This window comes from Aethalodelphis obliquidens, unplaced genomic scaffold, assembly GCF_003676395.1.
Source record: "Aethalodelphis obliquidens isolate GAN/ISIS:26980383/991018 unplaced genomic scaffold, ASM367639v1 scaffold108, whole genome shotgun sequence".
NCBI classification, from domain to species: Eukaryota; Metazoa; Chordata; class Mammalia; order Artiodactyla; family Delphinidae; genus Aethalodelphis; species Aethalodelphis obliquidens.
The window spans coordinates 1,428,130-1,439,532 of NW_020838052.1; the positions used below are offsets into that span (position 1 = coordinate 1,428,130).

The following is an 11,403-nucleotide window of genomic DNA, read 5'->3' on the forward strand; positions in this document are numbered from 1 at the left end:
TTTTAATCTGCTGCTTCTGAGGCTGCTGGGAGAGATTTCCCTTTCTCTTCTTTGTTCTCACAGCTCCCATGGCCTCAGCTTTGAATTTGGCCCCACCTCTGCATGTAGGTCGCGGAGGGCCTCTATTCTTCACTCAGACAGGACGGGGTTAAAGGAGCAGCTCCTTTGGGGACTCTGGCTCACTCAGGCGGTGTGACGTTGCACCAGCCTGAGGCGTGCCAAGCATTCTTCCGGGACCCTGGCAGTGGCGGGCTGCACAGGCTCCCCGGAAGAGGGGTGTGGATAGTGACCTGTGCTCATACACAGGCTCCTTGGTGGCGGCAGCAGCAGCCTTAGCATCTCACGCCCCGTCTCTGGGGTCCGCCCTTTTAGCCGCGGCTCGCGCCCGTCTCTGGAGCTCCCTTAAGCAGCATTCTTAATCCCCTGTCCTCGCGCACCAGGAAACAAAGGGGGAAGAAAACGTCTCTTTCCTCTTCGGCAGGTCCAGACTTTACCACGGACTCCCTCCCGGCTAACCGTGGTGCACTATCCCCCTGCAGGCTGTGTTCACGCCGCCAACACCAGTCCTCTCCCTGCGCTCCGACCGAAGCCCGAGCCTCAGCTCCCAGCCCCGCCCGCCCCGGCGGGTGAGCAGACAAGCCTCTCCGGCTGGTGAGTGCTGGTCAGCCCTGATTCTTTTTTTTTTTCCAAAAAGAAGAAAAAGACAAAAAAACGGATGGATAGAACCCTAGGACAAATGGTGGAAGCAAAGCTATACAGACAAAATCTCACACAGAAGCATACACATACACATTCACAAAAAGAGGAAAAATCATAAATCTTGCTCTCAAAGTCCACCTCCTTAATCTGGGATGATTCGTTGTCTATTCATGTATTTCACAGATGCAGGGTACATCAAGTTGATTTTGGAGCTTTGATCTGCTGCTTCTGAGGCTGCTGGGAGAGATTTCCCTTTCTCTTCTTTGTTCTCACAGCTCCCAGGGGCTTGTATTTGGATTTGGCCCCAACTGTGCATGTCGGTCGGTGGAGGGCATCTGATTTTCGCTCAGAAAGGACGGGGTTAAAGGAGGAGCTGTTTCTGGGACTCTGGCTCACTCAGGCCTGGGGGAGGGAGGGGCACGGTGTTCTGGGAGAGCCTGCCACGGCAGAGGCCGTCGTGATGTTGCACCAGCCTGAAGCGCTCCGTGCGTTCTCCCTGGGAAGTAGTCCCTGAATCCCGGGACCATGGCAGTGGAAGGCTGCAGAGGCTCCCCGGAAGGGGAGTGTGGATAGTGACCTGTGCTCACACACAGGCTTCTCTGTGGCGGCAGCAGCAGCCTTGGCATCTCATGCCTGTCTCAGGGGTCAGTGCTTTTAGCCGCGGCTGGCGCCCGTCTCTGGAGCTCCTTTAAGCAGCGCTCTTAATCCCCTGTCCTCACTCACCAGGAAAAACAGAGGGAAGGAAAAGTAACTTGCCTCTTCGGCAGGTCCAGATATTTCCCCGGACTCCATGCCAGTTAGCCGTGGTGCACTAACCCCCTGCAGGCTGTGTTCACGCCGCCAACCCCAGTCCTCTCCCTGTGCTCCGACCAAAGCCCAAGCCTCAGCTCCCAGCCCTGCCCGCCCCGGAGGGTGAGCAGACAAGCCTCTCAGGCTGGTCAGTGCCAGTCGGCACTGATCCTCTGTGGGGGAATCTCCCCAATTTGCCCTCCGCACCCCTGTTGCTGTGCTCTCCTCCGTGGTTCCAAAGCTTTCCCCCTCCGCCACCCGCAGCCTCCGCCCGCGAAGGGGCTTCCTAGTGTGTGGAAACCTTTCCTCCTTCACAGCTCCCTCCCACGGGTGCAGGTCCCGTACCTATCCTTTTGCCTCTGTTTATTCTTTTTTATTTTGCCCAACCCTGGTACGTGGGGAGATTCTTGCCTTTCGGAAGGTCTGAGGTCTTCTGACAGCATTCACTAGGTGTTATGTAGGAGTTGTTCCACGTGTAGATGTATTTCTGGTGTGTCTTTGGGGAGGTAGGTGATCTCCGCGTCTTACTCTTCCGCCATCTTCCCCTCGTCCCTGACATATGGTCCTTATTCATCCATCTCCCTCTTTTCAGTTGAGTACAGGATGTTCCTCCTTGCTCCACCTTAGAGTACAGCTGTGGCCTACAGAACTGCTCAGTGCCTTAGGGTACAGCTGTGGGCTCAGCGCCAGCAGAGAGACTCACCACCTGTGGTGTCTATCACTGAGCATCTCCGATTCTGCATCATGCTGTGGGACTAGGGACGTAGGGAGTTGACACAATGCTGATATTGCTTTTGCTTCCATAAGAAACATTTTAGATCTATTTGGGGTAGTTGTCTCCTTACCAGTCAAAACAATGGACATGTGGTAACTCAATCTAAAAACTTCAGTAGTGCCCTTTATGACCCTGTTAGCCACCACAGTGCTGTTTAAGGAATGCCTAACCACTTGACAGAGACTGTGGTATTGAGTTGTGTGGAGCACAAACTTAAGCCCATAGTAGGACTTTAAGGCAGCATTTGCCAGGCCTCTGTCATTTGTAAAACAACTTTAAAGTTGATGCCATGTCTGATAACTACATAACTTATTTAAATCAAATCAGTTTCTTGGCTCAAATTCATTTATAAAGTTAACCTATTATCCCAACCTGAAATTCAAAAGCAATATCATTTGCTACAGATGTAACTGCAAAAAGTAAAAAACATGAACATTTAAACAAAAACACAGAATATAATTAATGGATCATATCCATTTGTACTGTAACTCCTTCTCTCTCTCTCTCCATATGTATCTGTGTATTTGTGTGTGTGTGTGTGTGTGTGTGTGTGTGTGTGTGTGTGTATGTCAGCTCACTTTTTCTTCACGGCAGTACTTTACTGTAAATATTAGATTATAATTTCTATTTTAGAAATAGATAAATACACGCAACGAATTTAAGTATTTTCCATCATCACACAGCCAGTATGTCAGAGCCAGGATTGAAACCAATGGCTATTTCATGCCATAGCTTTTATGGAGACAGAGTAGGTAGGACCCAAGTAATTTTCCCTCAGCAGGTCCCTCTGGTTCATTTCACTTTTTTTCTACCTAATCCTTCCATCCAGTTCTACAACCTAGGAACCTCTCACGTATTTTGTGGAAAATTAGGATACTCCAAATTTAGACACATTTTTCAATTGGACCACAGATTTTCAGTCCTGTGTTTGATCAGGTAAATATTTCTAAACTTCTGTAAGAGGGAGGAATAATTGCTGTTTATAATCACCTACCATTCTATAAGCAGAGTAGATTTTGAATGTAGTACTTTGTTGCAGAAGTGTTTTATTGAGGTGTAAGGGGCTCAGAGATGTAATGTAAAAACGTACTGTAATTTATCACATTAACCAATTAATGCAGAAATAAGGTGCTATGATTTCAAGAGATGCACTGTAAGTGTTTGATGAAATTTTACATATATTCAAGTTTAGTATACTTAGCAAAACAGGAACAGAATGGAACTACCTTATTTTGATAAAGTGTACCTATGAAAAAGCACAGTAAACATTATACTGAAATGTGAAAACTTTTACATTTCTGATCAGGATAAAGACAGGGATATCCACTAGTAAATAGTATTGGAGGGTCCTGTCCAATACCATAAATGAGAAGAAGAAATAAAAGGTATACTGTTCAAAATGGCAAAACCAGAACATTATTCAAAGATGATATGATTGCGTTATTTTTCAAATCCAAAAGGATCAATACATAAACTTCTGGAATTAATAAGCATATTTAGCAAAGTTGCTGGACAATAAGTCAGTTCACATTTTTTCTCTATATACAGTCTCAAATACGTAAAAACTTGCAAAAAAGATACAATTTTCAAAAACATCAAATACCTGGGAATACATTTAATAAAATTATGCAAGAATTCTTTGAAGAAAGTTGTAAAACTTTATTGAGAGATGGTGAACAGTCAAATTTCCAACATAGGGACAGCGTACTTGGCTTCAGTCTACTTTTGTTTAAATCCGTGGTTGCCCTTCACCTATAATGAAAAGAAAATCGAGGCAAATTAATTTTCAGAACTTTATTTAACTGACTATAGCCATACAAAGGACACTACACTTTTGTTGGATTAAAGGCAGTCCCTAGGGGTGACCCTTTGGCTTGCATCCAGTTAATCTCTGTATAGATATTGAAGGTAAACTTTTAGTCATATAAACAGCAATTTGAATCACATCACTTTTTAGTGCAATAAGGAAACAAAGAGACTGTTCCAGTTCAGTGCAAATTTAATCAAATTAACTTATTTAAAGGTAGGTATAGGTAGAAAGGGAAAAATAACATACTTTCACTAATAATCCAACCAAACATAAAACCTAAGGAAAAATATGTTTTCAATGTTTTCACGTGAAATAATATTTTGAATAAAAGATGTGCTTGGAACAAGCTAAGCAAAGTAAACAGAAAGGCCATTATTGCATTTGTTTTGTCTCTATTGTGGAAAAATGCAAAAATGTTTCTTTGGGATATTTTAGTCTTTATGTTGCTATTTTAAGTAGGGTAAACATTTGTCCCCATTATCACCCATTCTCTTGTCTCTACACACTTAAAAGCATTTCCATTTATACAAAGAAATTACATATCCACACTAGTTTTAAATCATTACCACTATAGATGACATCAAAATATAAACTGATGTTTACTATAATGTGTTTTTTTGAAAAGCAGGCCTTTATGAAATATCTGAAAATTATTAGTTGTTGACTAAATGACTTATACTCAAAAGTGAGAAAATACTTTTGGATCTTAAAACGCAATATAAATTTTAACCAAATGGTTCCCATCCTTGATGACTTAATATGACAGTCACTGTGGTCTGAATTGCCATTCTAATAACCTTTGTATGTGAAGTCTGTTATTAAAACAGCAGTAAAGTTACCTTTATATTAAAAAATATATAATATTTTAGAAAATAAAGACTCCATAATTTCCATCTTAATAGATAACAAACCTGCTTCTGGCATTTTAATGGGCTCTAGACTTGGTAGAATCTCCTCCTTGACATCAGGACCATCCCCAGGCTCATCCACAGTCTTCAGCAGAGGCAGTTCCTGTTGATCAGCTTCCATAGCAGGTCCTTAAAAATAAAAAGGTCATTATATTAAGATGTAAAACCATGAAATATGAACAAGGAAATAATAGTCATTCCCTCATCATTATGAAATAAAAGCCTAGATACTCGTATGGTAATAAATGTGATGCATAAGAATCCCAAGAGCATTAGCTTCAGGAGTCTGTTGCCAGAAAAAAGGAAAACAAGTTGTTCAAACATTACCCTTTCCTTCCTTACTCCAGGCTACCCCCAGAAATCTTAATTGTCTCTTTTGTACTAAGCTGTTATTGTACTTGTGTATTAAATCAGTGATTTGTTAGGGTCTTTCTGACTAGTTTATAAGTTTCAGACAGAAATTAGGTCTGTCATTGGCTCTGAGACTCCAAGCACTTAGTACATTACATGGCATGAGCAGGCACTAATAAATGTTGTGTGGGAAAAAGTCTTAAAAAATGAAAATATCAGCAAAATGGCAGGTTAGGTAGTCCCAAACTTTCATTCTCCCATAGAAACATAAATAAAATAACACACTGGCTGAACAAACTATATAGGAGCTCTGTAATGCACTCAAAGGTTAACATACGAAAGCCCAATGAAGAAAAAGCCACTTTCAGAATGTTAGGAAAGTTTTCTGACATTTTTCCTTGTCTTCACTTCACATTTTCCCCAGAGTAGTAGCAAGAATTGTTTGAAATATTTTTCTAATGTTTCTTTCCTCTTGAATCCGGTGTGTCATAATGCATGATGTACAAATACAACTCCACCACCCATAGACCCACAAGGACTCTTATCCCCTCTCTTTTCAACTTGAGCCACAGGTGCTCCTTCACCTTCAATGTCCTGAGCAGATATAGTATCCTGATTCTCAGACGGTGGTTCCTCTAGTTGAGGTGGTTTATCACTGGGCTGCTGAGCCTAGGGGTGTGATTTTGTTCACAAATTTTAAAAATCAATAATTTATGAATGTATATAATACATACATATATTTAATCATAAGTCTAAATATATTTTCCAACAGTAATACACACACAGACACACACACACAATTTTTTTCTTAATAAAATTGTTACTCTTCTCGCAGACACAAACTGTTTTAATCTACACTGAAATGGATGTGTGTAATCCATTATTGACTAGTATAGGACAACAGGTAGGAAACTTAAGAGCACACCCATCCAGGCAAGAACAGAATTTAATCGTCCTGGGTCAATGTTTTTTTCATGAGATTCCATTATCATTTTTTATCAATATGGAAGACAATATGAATGTATATGTACTAGTTCAACAACAATAAATAAATTGATTCTGGTAATGGAAAACATTAAATGTTGAAGCACTCACAACAAGAGGCCCAACAACCTGGGAAGACTCTCTTCTTCCTGCAGATTTGGATCTTCTTCTTACATGCCCACTCATATTTCTCACTGAAAAAGAAATATTATAATTTGAAAACTACACGTAAGAGGATAGCTATATATGAACACTATGACAAAATGCTTATTTGTATTTAATACCAAATAAGCCTTTGTTTATGTGTGTGAGCAACAAACAGGCGTAGAAATCACCTTAAGACACATGGTAAAAAATGGGGGCTTTCCTAATGAGGTTTCATTTCACAACTGGACTCATCACGGAAACACTAGAAAATTAGAACTTGAGTGAATACTGGTTTTGCAATACCCCCATTTACTATGCACATGCCCGCAACCACCAAATAAACTTTTGTGGGTGAGCATAGACAGGTTCATTCTTTTACATAGTGCCTGTGGCTGCTTTCTCAAAGAACGACTTGCCCACTTCTCCCTTGGTACCCTGTTCAGGGCACTACAAATCTCGGTATGCAGTCACAACCTCACAGTGGTCCGACTTCTAGGCCTTTCCTTTACCGTCTGCCCTGCCTCCTGCCTGGGGCCCCACTGCAGACTCCGGATTCTGTGCTCTGTCGTCAGTTTCAGGGCCACCAGGACCAAGATACCTCAAATAGCACACCTAAGACTAACCCCTATTTCATCTGACCCACTGCCCTCCACCGCCCACCACCCTCCCTCTCCCGCCAACAGTACGAGAGCCATGGCAGCCAGGACAGCTGTGAGGAGAATGTCGATGACCTTGAGGACCTTCCTCCACAGATGCTACAGATCACTCCATTCAACTCGCGGGAAGCCCGCTGGCTTCCCCTCACACTTACACCTAACTCCTGGGAGTACTTCTATGAGTACTGGCTGAGTTTCACTGAGCGAGACCCTCTGCTGGCACAGCAATTGACACAGAAGATGGACGGCAAGGCGCATGCGTGTCAACGGACAAGTTTGCGGCACAAAGGATGTGCACAAAAACGTGCATGCATAGCAGTGGGCATGCGCAGGGAGTAGGTCTTGTGTGGCACAGCCTGAGGATTTCCCACTGCTACAGAGAGACCTGGAAGTTCAAGCCCTCCTAAGGCCCAAAGTGGACTTCAAAGAACTTTTGTTTTTCCTACCAACCTTTCTTCCATGTCCAGTAACTTTGGGGAAGATCAGCCCCAGGCTGCTCTTAGGGAAGGATGTGCCTTAGAAAAATCCACCGTGATAGAAATAAATATTAAGGATTTTAACACCTCTTTTAGACATGCTTTATTCAATAATTTTCTTTACTGCTTCTTGAGTTTTCTGTCATGCTTGCAATGAGCTTGCCCACTCCAATAGAATAGACACAATTAGTCTTTTTGGTTGCATTATTGTGTATTCAAACCCTTGATTGACCTGCACAAAGTAGAGTTAGGGATTAACCATAATTTCTTCAACCCTCATTTCTCCCACAGATTTGAAATGGCTCTTTCATTGTCGTCCACATTCCCATTCATTCTGTAATTCACTCCTTTCAATTTTCTTCCATTTCACTCTTTGTCTATACTTATACCACTACCATCCTATTTTAATGGCTATAGTTTAATTATATTTGAAACACTGATACTCCCTCTCATTATTTCCACTTCCCCTGGCTTTTCTAGCACTCTTGTCTTTCAGATGAACATTTTCATCTTATGCAAAATATTCCCGTTGTGATACTAACTGGTATTGCATATAACTTACAAGTTTACTTAGGGAAAAATGCCATTTTTAATGATTTTATATTAACCTCATGGAACAATTTTTTTAAATGAAGGATTTACAATATTACATTAGCTCCCGGTGTGCAATGCAGTGATTCAATATTTTTATAGATCATTTATGCTCATTTAATGTTATTTCAAAATAATGTCTATATTTCCCTGTGCTGTGCAATAGATGTATGCTGCTCACTTATTTTATAAAAGATAGATTGTCTCTTAATTCCCCACTCTATTTTGCCCCTCCCCCTCACCTCTCCTTATCAATAACCATTAGTTAGTTGTCTATATCTCTAAGTTGTTTCGGTTACACATATACATTCATTTCTATTATTTTTTAGATTCCACATATAACGGATATCATGCTTATCTTTCTCTATCTGATTTATTTCACTAAGCATAATACTCTCTAGGTCCATCCTCATTGCAGCAAATGGCAGTACTTCATTATTTTTTATGGCTAATATTCCATTGTATGTATTGAGATATACCACATCTTCTTAATCCAATTGTCTGTTGATGGCTATTTGAGTTGCTTCTATTTCTTCACTGTTGTAAATAATGCTTCTATGAATATTAGGGTGTATGTATATTTCCAAATTACTGTTTTCATTTTTCTTCCAGTTATATACCCAGCAGTGGAATTGCTAGATCATATGGTAGTTCTATTTTTTTGTTTTTTGAGGAACTTCCATAATGTTTTCCATAGCAGTTGCACCAATTTACATTCCAACCAAAGATATACTAGGGCTCTCTTTTCTCCACATCCTCACCAATATCTGTTATTTGTAGAGTTTTTGAGGATAGCCTTTCTGATATGTATGAGGTTATATCTCATTGTGGTTTTGATTTTCATTTCTCTGAGAATTAGCAATGTTGGGCATTTTTTCATGTGCCTATGGTCATTTGTATATATTGTTGGGAAAAATGTCTATTCAGGTCTGGCAATTTTTAATCAAGTTGTTTTTTGCTTTGATATTGAGCCCTATGAGCTGAATATATATATTGGATATTAAGCCCATATTGGTTATATCATTTGCAAATATAGTTTTCCCATTCAGTAGCTTGTGTTTTCAGCTTGTTCTTGATTTCCTTTGCAGTGTGAAGCTTTTAAGTTTAATTAGGTATCACTTATTTATTTTTGTTTTTGTTCCTTTTGCTTTAGGAGATATATCCAAAAAAATTACTACAGTTTATGATAAAGAGTGTTCTCCCTACATTTTCCTCTAAGAGTTCTATGGTTGCTTGTCTTACATTTAGGCCTTTCATCCATTTAGAGTTTATTTTTCTATAGGTGTGAGAAAATATTCTAATTTCATTGTCATAGATTAATTGACCATAATTGCATGGGTTAATTTCTGGGGTCTCTATTCTGTTCCATGTATGTATATATTGTATTTGTGACACTAATATACTCTTTTGATCACTGTAGCTTTGTAGCATAGTTGGAAGTCAGTAAGCTATATACATCTTGCTTTGTTCTTTTTGCTCAAGATTGCTTTGGGAATTCATAAATCCATATACATTTTAGGATTATTTGCTCTAGTTCTGTGAAAAATGCCATGGGTATTTTTAATAGTGAGTTCATTAAATCTGTAGATTGCTTGTGGTAGTATGGACATTTAAACACTAATTCTTCCAATCCATGATGACAGGCTACAAATGCATTTCTTTGCATCATCTTAATTAATCATCTATTTTTTTAATAGTGTTCAAATTATAGGTTTTTCACTTCCTGGGCTAAGTTTATTCCTCAGGTTGTTTCCTTAATTTCTCTTTCATTTTTAAAATTTTTATTTTGCTTAATTTTTTTAAGTTTTATTGAAGTATAGTTGATTTACAATGTTGTGTGAATTCCTTCTGTACAGCAAAATGACTTGGTTTTATATATATATATATATATATATATATATATGTTTTCATATTCTTTTCCATTATGGTTTGTCACAGGACCTATTTTTTTAATTTAGTTTTTATTTTATACTGGAGTATAGTTGATTTACAATGTTGCATTAGTTTCAGGTATACAGCAAGGTGATTCAGTTATACATATACATATATCCATTAGTTTTAAGATTCTTTTCCCACATGGGTTATTACAGAATATTAAGTAGAGTTCCTTGCGCTATACAGTAGGTCTTTATTGAATATATATTTTATGCATAGTGGTGTGTATATGTTAATCTCAAACTCCTAATTTAACCCTGTCCCCAACTTTCCCCTTTGGTAACCATAAGTTTGATTTCTAAGTCTCTTTGTGTTTTCTAAATAAATTCGTTTCATTTCTTTTAGATTCCACATGTGATATCACATGATATTTGACCTTTTCTGTCGACTTACTTCACTTAATATGGTAATCACTAGGTCCATCCATGTTGTTGCAAATGACATTATTTCATTTTTTTCATGGCTGAGTAATAGTCCATTTCATATATGTACCACATCTTCTTTATCCATTCCTCTGTCAGTGGACATTTAAGTTGCTTCCATGTCTTGGTCATTGTAGATATTGCATCTATGAACATTGGGGTGCATGTACCTTTTTGAATTATGATGTTCTCTAGATATATGCCCAGGAGAGGGATTGCTGGATGATACGATAGTTCTATTTTTAGTTTTTTAAGGAACCTCCATACTGTTGTCCATAGTGGTTTTACCAACTTACATTCCCACCAACAATGTAGGAGGGTTCCCTTTTCCCACACCCTCTCCAGCATTTAATGTTTGTAGAGTTTTTGATGATAGCCATTCTGACTAGTTTGAGGTGATACCTCATTGTAGTTTTGATTTGCATTACTCTAACAATTAGAGATGTTGAGCATCATTTCATGTGACTGTTGGCAATATATCTTCTTTAGAGAAATATCTATTTAGGTATCTTGCCCATTTTTTTATTGGGTTGCTTGCTTTTTTGATATTGAGCTGCATGAGCTGTTTATATTTTGGAGATTCATCCCTTGTTTGTCGCTTTGTTTGCAAATATTTTCTCCCATTCTGTGGGCTGTCTTTTCATTTTGTTTATGGTGTGCTTTCTTGTGCAAAATATTTTAAGTTTAATTAAGTCCATTTTTTTTACTTTTGTTATCATTTTCTTTACTCTAGGAGGTGGATCCTAAAAGATATTTCTGCAATTTATGTCAAAAATTGTCCTCTCCCTTATGTTTGCTTTTCAGAGTTTTACTGTATCTGGTCTTACATTTAGGTCTTTCCTTCATTCTGAGTTTATTTT

The 11,403-nt window shown here is 39.1% G+C and overlaps 1 protein-coding gene across 1 annotated transcript; it reads right to left on the reverse strand.

The window, feature by feature from the left end:
* Window positions 1-2,617: 2,617 nt before the first annotated feature.
* Window positions 2,618-6,505, reverse strand: LOC113614929 (putative G antigen family E member 3). Its single transcript, XM_027096788.1, has 4 exons — window positions 6,428-6,505; window positions 5,917-6,001; window positions 4,985-5,110; window positions 2,618-2,673 (listed from the first exon to the last, which is right to left on the reverse strand). Exons 1-4 carry the CDS (start codon window positions 6,500-6,502, stop codon window positions 2,618-2,620), a joined length of 342 nt encoding a protein of 113 aa, XP_026952589.1. The 5' UTR covers window positions 6,503-6,505.
* Window positions 6,506-11,403: the final 4,898 nt, after the last annotated feature.

What these genes read in the sequence shown, in the direction of transcription:
- LOC113614929 (XM_027096788.1), bottom strand. Translation starts at nt 6,502, where the DNA reads ATGAGTGGGCATGTAAGAAGAAGATCCAAATCTGCAGGAAGAAGAGAG. An exon ending in AGGTTGTTGGGCCTCTTGTT is followed by an intron (nt 6,002 to 6,427) that starts GTGAGTGCTTCA and finishes TCACACCCCTAG; the next exon opens with GCTCAGCAGCCCAGTGATAA. An exon ending in CATTAAAATGCCAGAAGCAG is followed by an intron (nt 2,674 to 4,984) that starts GTTTGTTATCTA and finishes TACTTTTTGCAG; the next exon opens with TTACATCTGTAGCAAATGAT.